At 34.9% G+C, this 8,260-nt stretch overlaps 1 protein-coding gene across 1 annotated transcript; it reads left to right on the forward strand.

The window, feature by feature from the left end:
• Positions 1-1,424: 1,424 nt before the first annotated feature.
• On the forward strand, positions 1,425-7,313 carry LOC142635244 (DNA repair protein recA homolog 3, mitochondrial). Its single transcript, XM_075809438.1, has 8 exons — positions 1,425-1,677; positions 2,202-2,259; positions 2,703-2,920; positions 3,671-3,758; positions 4,122-4,294; positions 4,616-4,762; positions 5,576-5,710; positions 6,362-7,313. The coding sequence occupies exons 1-8, from the start codon at positions 1,621-1,623 to the stop codon at positions 6,743-6,745; spliced, it is 1,260 nt and encodes a 419-aa protein (XP_075665553.1). The 5' UTR covers positions 1,425-1,620; the 3' UTR covers positions 6,746-7,313.
• Positions 7,314-8,260: the final 947 nt, after the last annotated feature.

An 8,260-nucleotide genomic window follows, 5' to 3' on the forward strand; every position in this document is an offset into this window, starting at 1 on the left:
AGAAAACTAACTTTGCCATTGGAGGGTTCTTGGCCGGCAACCCCGGTCACCTTTGATCGCTTTCCTTTCTTTTTCAGGCCACCGAGACAGCAAGTAGTCCTATCAAATCCGAAACATCCAGCCTACTGATTTTCTTCGCATCATCAGTTACCATGGGTTTATAATATGGTATGAAATAAATAAATATTATGGGATTAAGATAAATCATAACTTTCCATGGGTTTTTATATTAATAACACTATGGGTTCCCATTAACTCAATTGGTAAAGTTTCTGATGGTTGTATTAGAGATTTGGGGTTTAATCCCCGCCTACACCAAAAACTAATTGGTTTGTTGGTCTGATGATAAAGAGTTATCATTAGGAGTGGACGCCATAAGTTAAAACTCTTTCAAAAAAAAAAAAAAATAGTAACACAAATTCATAATTCTCCATGGGCTTGATATATGTTTGCCATGAGTTTTGGAAAAATGAATAGTGTTGCATAACATAAATGGTTACCATGGGTTTTAGAAGATAGATTTCATAGGCTTTTAGTATTATAGTAATAGGTTTAAGAACTTAAAACATTGTTAATCATTGGACTTTAAGTTAAATACTTATGATATAGTATTTTGTCAAGTATTGATAATTTTGGGCTTTTTACTAGGCTTTTGATATTGCCAATGAAAATTGGGCTTTTGAAATATTGTCAAGCATAAATAGTCTTGGGCTTTAAAAAAGAATGTGATGTGTGAATTTGGCTCGTATGGCCAATTTTGGGCTCAACTAAATAATAATAATAAAATAAGATAAGATATCGGTTTTTTGGGTTTTTTGTGATAATTTATATCGTGACCTAATTTAGAGAATAAGATATGAAATCTTTGTGACTAACATAATAATAGGGCAAAAAATATTTGGAAAAATCCAATAACTTATTAGTGGTGTTTCAAAATAAATAGTTGGTATTTAAATAAAATTAGGTGTAAAAAAAAAATGCACCCTAACAACCTGCAACCTACTTAACCCGCTATCCAATTGACCCGACCCAACCTGACTCGCCCGTTTGCAACATCTACTTTTAGTCAAGCTCGAGATATTCATGAGGTATTTGGTTGTATTGTTTAAACAGTAGTTTTCATTGTTTAAATAACATAATAAGTATTTTCATAATACTCTTTCACTCGCACATATTTTCACAACACTTAAATAATGTTACTAAAACAATATTATTAAACGGGCTTTATTTTTAAGTAATCCCAACTTCTTAAACCCAAAAACAAATAAAGTACAAATACAGAAAAAAGAAAAAAGAAAAAATAAATTTCCAACAGTTACCACAGACACAGATGTAGGCCCAAGCAGCCCAAAGTCTTCAACTCTCTCCGACACACTCTCCCACTCCCACGCCTCTAACCAGCAGAGTTGAGTTAAAAAAGGAGGGAAATCAAACCTAAAACCCTAAAAAAAAAAAAAACCAAGCTCTGTCTCTGTCTCTCTGTGTTATTTCCCCCCCCCCCCCCTCAAATTCTCGCACAGTCATGGACATGCATAGTTATCACAACTAAGTGTTTCCTTCTGTTTCGATTCTGAAGAAGTTAATTTATTTAGGGCGTGGAGTGGAGTGGAGTGGAAGTCTATGGCGAGGCTTCTTCGGAACGCTTCCATTCTAAAACGCTCTCTCTTCTCACCAGAGGTTACTCTCTCCACACATTTCTTTGCTATTTTCTCACACCCCTTTATTTATTTATTTGTTTGTTTGTTATTTGGTGCCTCTGTTACTTACACTCTGTTTGGTCACTGAGAAAGTGTAGGAAAATTTTAAGGAATCAAACGTTTTGACTTATTGTAATATATGTCTTAGGAGCTAGGACCCCAGTAAGACAAAAGTCACATTTCAAATTGTAATTATTTGACAAAAGTTAGTGTACCATAAGGAGGAGGGCTGTGGTGGTACCTTAAAGTTTAGTTTTTAAGAAAGTAACATGTTACTTCCGATAAAATGGGATGACGAAAAGAATAAATGTGGCCGACCCTTATTAGGTTGTTGAGGATTCATAGGCGACCCTGAAATTTTAGGACTAAGGCATGGTTGTTGTTGGAATATTTGGTCAGGGTTTTAATAGAATTGTTTGTCTCTCTTTATTGCGTTTTCTACAATTTTGGGGTTTGGTGCATTAGTTTTTTCTGTTTATTTATTATTGATTCTGTTGTTTGCAGGGCTTGAGGAGAGGGATATTAGGGACATCTGCTCAGTTCTGCGAATTTTCGACTAAAGGTGCTGAAGCTACCTTGGTCTCGACAAAAATGTTGATTTAGATCTATAGAATTTCTGGTGTTGTCGTGTAATTATATTTCCATGTCTGGACATGTTATCAGGAACTATGCTATGGTTGATGTGCATTAGAAATTATGAGGGAGGGATTGACACAACTAGGGACCAAAACTTTCTTGTTGCCATCTAAGGGGTTGTTAGTGTTTCAGGTTCCATACATAAAATGAGAACACTGGGTTATACTTACTATGCTGTATGATGATGAACATTGTGAATTGTAATTTATCCTGGGGGTATGGTTACATATACACTGTAAAAATAATTTCTATACTGTCTATTATTGTCAAATCCGAGTGAAGATTGTATTCTAGAAATGAGCATTTTCCCCTTTGTGACATGTGTTAATTACTGGATCATCAATAATTTCAATATCTATCTCCCTGAAGGTAAAAGGAAGTCTAAGTCGGATGGATGTGAGTCCAGTGATGATAGCATTTCCAAGAAAGATTTGGCTCTACAACAAGCCCTGGATCAGATTACATCCTCATTTGGAAAGGAATCTATTATGTGGCTTGGTCCGTCTGTCAATACAAGGCATGTCCCGGTGGTGTCCACAGGTTCTTTTGCTCTGGATATGGCACTGGGAACTGGTGGACTTCCTAAGGTATCAGTTCTGTTCTGAAATTTATGGACTTTGACTTCTTCTGTTTAATGAAATTTCATTTTTGAAATGTAAATTAATTACAATGTTGGTGGCTAAAAGAACACAAGGTTTTGGGTGGTTTTCTGGTTTGTGTGTGTGTGTGTGTGTTTTTTTTTTTTTTCCTTTGCTGTTTTCAACCCTTTTCCCTTGTTTTTTGATAAGTGTAAAAGTTTTATTGAAAAAGAGAATTAGTTCATGTTCACAGTGATGAACACAAAGTATTAAATTACAATGAATCAAACATAAAATTCATGAGAAGTGTGAAACTCAAAAATGGAAGTACAATGAGTAAAACCTCATGCCCGAGACCACTTAAACTAGGTACAAATCAATAAGGATTGGTATGTTGTCGTGCAGTATTTAATGTTTTGCTTCCTATGTTGTTTTCAGCCTCTTCCCCTTGTAGCTTCTGTATGGCAATGATTGTTCTTATTCTCTCATTATCTACAATTGTTACATTTTCCTGTCAGTTACCTAACCCAGAAGCCTCTTTGTTCTATAAAATGCCATTTTACGTATTTTACTTGTGCACACACATATATGGATATATGTTTATTTACATATATAGATATTTATATGTATAATGTGTATATGTCTATGAATGTACATGCATGTTATTGTGAGTACGAGGGAAGTATACAGAGAACAAGCCTTTTATTTCAGGTGATATGTTTCCACTGATCATAAAATGTCTTTGTCGGATGTCTGTAGGGACGTGTTGTGGAGATTTATGGTCCAGAGGCTTCTGGGAAAACCACTCTTGGTCTACATGTAATTGCTGAAGCACAAAAGCAAGGAGGTTATACTTTTATGCTTTTGTAGTTATTCTTTCTAATTTCATAATAATTGGGAAAAATGGTTATGGGACATCTTATACTTTATGGCACCTTTGCAGTAGAAGGTATAGCCTGCACTATGAAATCATCGATTTGAGGTATAGAGGGGTTAAACAAAAACATACACATTTTTAGAAAGATGTTATGCATACCTTGTGTCACTTAAATTATTCTGGGTTTGTGTTTGTATTGTAACCTTGATAATGAAGAATCAATTTTGACCATGTGCAGATATTGGTGAACTTTTAATGACTCTATCCTTTTCAAATAATTTGTCCATAGCTTCTTCAAGGAAATTAAGCTGTTTTCATGCCATTTCTTTGTAGGTTACTGTGTGTTTGTTGATGCGGAACATGCCCTGGATCCTGCACTGGCTGAGGCTATTGGGGTAAAAACTGAGAAACTACTTCTTTCGCAACCAGATTGTGGTGAACAAGCTCTCAGTCTTGTGGATACCCTAATCCGAAGTGGTTCAGTTGATGTTATTGTTGTTGATAGTGTAAGTGAGGTGCTCAATTTGTTCATGCTCTTTTTGCTTGGTATTCAAGATCATTGTTGGTAGCTGCTGGAACACACTTGTTTCTTTCAAAATCTTTTTGTGATATTATTTTTCTCCACTCCTTAGGTGCTTCTTTTCAGATACCCTTATTGTCTTATTAGGCTTTTCTGGAAGAATTTTCTGCTGTTTTCTTTGCATAGAAACATGTGGCATAAACATGCATATGACGGGTTACTGATTTGATTTGATTTTTTTTTTTCATATTTAAGTTCTTGTGCAGTATTTTAATGTTGACAATAATAGCTGAATTTCTAATGTCAGGTAGCTGCCCTTGTTCCCAAAGGGGAACTTGATGGGGAGATGGGTGACGCTCACATGGCAATGCAGGCTAGATTGATGAGCCAGGCACTTCGCAAGTTGAGCCACTCTTTATCACTATCACAGACTATATTGATATTTATAAATCAGGTATTAAATTTGATTGTACTATTGTAGGCTGTTGTATAATTATAATGAGGTGGGTTTGAAATGAAAGGCATGGGTTTGATTAAACTTGGGCTGAGCATAGTCTGAGGTGTTAGCAGCTGGGTTGAGCTAGGGCTGGTCTTCGACCTGCTCAGTGCTCAGTTAGGCCCAATTTTCTTATACTTTTTGTACTGCTGTTGCTTTCAAAATAGATATGTGACTATGCTTTGCATTTCTTTTTAAAAAGCATGCATTACCTTTTGTTTTGTTTTGTTTTTGCTTTCAAAATAATATGTAGCTATTCTTTGCATTTCCTAAAAGCAAGCATTTGATTTCTCCCTTCCCCCTACATTCCCAGCTTAAAGATTATAGTATTCTGCCTGATATTTAGGGCTTTTCATTAATTGAAGTGCTGGGTTTGGAATTTGTATGATGCCTACCACATATATTGCATTGTGTTTACGGTTTGACTAAGGTAATTACTTCTCAAAGAAGATAAAATCTTTGACTGAGATGTCATTGTTAATAGTTGGTATGATGTGAATCAATTTGAGCTATTGGATATTAGATGCTGCTGTGGTACTTGTTTTTCACTGACGTTTGTGTAATGTTACAATGTATCCTCTTAATAATGGTTTGATTGTCCCGGTATGTTTTTTTTTTTTTTAAATTTTTGGTAGCACATGCTCCTAGTGGGTCTTGAACCCACAACTGACCTCCATCCCTTTATTATTGGTTGTCGTGATACCTCATTGAAATATGATGTTGTCTGCTTGATGATGATACCTCCCTAAGTTGATTAGATGTATCTTCTAGGTAAGATCGAAGCTTTCTACTTTTGGAGGATTTGGTGGGCCCACTGAAGTTACATGTGGTGGTAATGCCTTGAAATTTTATGCTTCAGTGCGCATTAATATTAGGAGAACAGGGCTTGTCAAGAAGGGTGAAGAGGTATAATATTTCCATCTACTCTTTTCACTTATGAATATGAATGTTGTATCTGAAGAGGGCGTTACAATATGTCATGTGTACCCTATTTGCATCTGTAGTCCCATAAGATTTTCTTGGCTTTAAATGGACCACACTTACTTAAACATGCAGTCACCTCTCTTCCTTAATTAAGCAATCACGGCAATGTATAAACAGTGGTAAGTTGAAGCAATTGAAAGGGGGATCAATGGATTGCTTAATGTTGCTAATAAGAGGATCACTGTGTGGGTAGTTTACTGAATAATTGAATGCTGAGTCCTTAAAATGTTCTTGGCTTTGGACTCTTTTGTTCCAAGCCAGTATTATAATAAATTTGGACTGTTTTGAAATTGGCAATTCCAAATGCTTGTTTTCTTGGTGAGAAACAATGCCAGAAGCTTTGATGCTGTTCTGTATGACTTGTATAGTTTCAATGTCTTGTCTGGTAATGTTCTTACTATTATGTGAAGGGACCCATTTTTTTGGTAGATCTTGATCTTTAAATCCTCGTTGAAGGGACACATGGGGGAAGCCTAAGGACTCTTTGAACCAGAGTCCTTGACTAAAATCGGTTTTGTTTTTGTATATTTTCTTCTTGTCAATGCATCCTAATGTTATTGTCTTCTTTTGCAGACTGTAGGAAGTCAAGTTCTTGTGAAGATTGTGAAGAACAAGCTTGCTCCTCCATTTAAAACTGCCCAATTTGAGCTTGAGTTTGGAAAGGGTATAAGCCGGGAAACAGAGATCATAGACTTAGCAGTTAAACATAAATTTCTCTCAAAGGCTGGTACATTTTACTATTATAATGATCAGAATTTCCGTGGCAAGGATGCGTTGAAGAAGTTTTTGGCTCAGAATGAAAGTGTAAGAGAAGAACTTACAGTAAAGCTCAAGGAGAAGCTACTTCTCGCTGAGACACAAAAGGAACCAGAAACAGAGACTGTGGATGGAAATCTTACAGAAGTTGTTTCACCTGATTCTACGGATGAGGAAGGAGTCACTGCTGTTGAAGCCTAAGTGGGCAATTGACATCAAAGCACAGTTGGAGGTTTTCCCAGCTTTGTCCCCTGCCAGGGTTCGTCATTCCCTGTGATATGGGATTGCCTTCTGATCAATTGGTAGTATGGTCATTGTTTGTGGGCACAGCTTGGTTTACATATTGGGATGGCTCTTGGTTCAGAATCACTTGCTAGTTGCTACTGTTTCTTATGGTCAAATGTTAAAAAGGTTTCCAAATGATGGTCTTGTAAATTAATTTTGTTTATAATTTTATGGGTTATGTATCCATGAGAAAGTTTTGTCGATTCAGGAGCAACTTGGAAGGAGGGCCATTGTCCCAACTGAGTACCGGTTCTTTAGCCACATTTTGTAACAAGGTCGGTGTATTACATCTTAGCAGTGTATTGTTTCGCAGGGGTTGTTGTTAGTAGTGGAAATTGAAAAGGCCATAATGCCATCTTATTCCATCCTATTGGTAGCGTTCGTCTGGATGAGTGGTGGTGGTGGGCTGAAGCTACTATGTACTAATTGGACCATGCATTTGGCGTTTACCCTATATTTCTTTTTTCCAATTTCTATTATGGCCACGCACGCTTTGTTGATTGTTATTCCGACTTCTTAAGTTTCGGTAGGCTGTAAGCGATATATCTTAATTTAAAAAGAAAAATTGTACAAATATAACTTTAAATTTAATTTTTTGAATCCTATATTATTTTGCACACAATAAGAATTATAAGGGCCTACATTTCAGTCTTTTAAAAATATAAGCTATTTGAATCTAATTTCAAAGGTACAAAGGCGTCCAATCTAAGTTTGTAATGGGTCTATTGATCTGTATGTGTATTTATTTATTTTTATAAATGATATGCATATGTATATGCTAGATCAAATGATTTATGTAAATGTATACTATATTTATTTGTAATATAATTAAATGCTTTGGACTTTTTATTGACTTTTAATATTGTTATTAAGCTTTTGAAACCCAATATATATATATATATATATATATATATATATATATATATATATATATATATATATATATATGTATGTATGTATGTATGTATACAATTTGGTTTTAGAGTATTGAGTTGTGCTAAACAATATTAGTTTAAACTAAGACCTAAATGCAATACAAGTTTGAATTTGGTACGGATGGGGTGTAAAATTCATATTTTACATTATCCAATAAGAGATTACCATATCAATTTTTTTATTATTTAAAACTTAATACATCGTACCATACTTAATAACATCTCAATAAACTTCCAGTTGGGTTGGATTTTTAGATGAGTACTAGTTGCATACCCGCGCGTTGCGCATGATATTTTTAGGTAAAAATACTATTTGAATTCCTAAACTTTGTAAAGAACTTAAAAAAAATAGTTTTATCATATTTTTTATAATCTTGTTTATAATGTTTCTTACCATTATCGTATATTTATTGGTTGATGATCTGCATAATATAGACATTGAATAAGAGATAGAATTGCTCATTAGATTTCTTTAAGTCATGGTGTGTATATATAT

This window comes from Castanea sativa, chromosome 1 (genome assembly GCF_040712315.1).
Source record: "Castanea sativa cultivar Marrone di Chiusa Pesio chromosome 1, ASM4071231v1".
Lineage (NCBI taxonomy): Eukaryota > Viridiplantae > Streptophyta > Magnoliopsida > Fagales > Fagaceae > Castanea > Castanea sativa.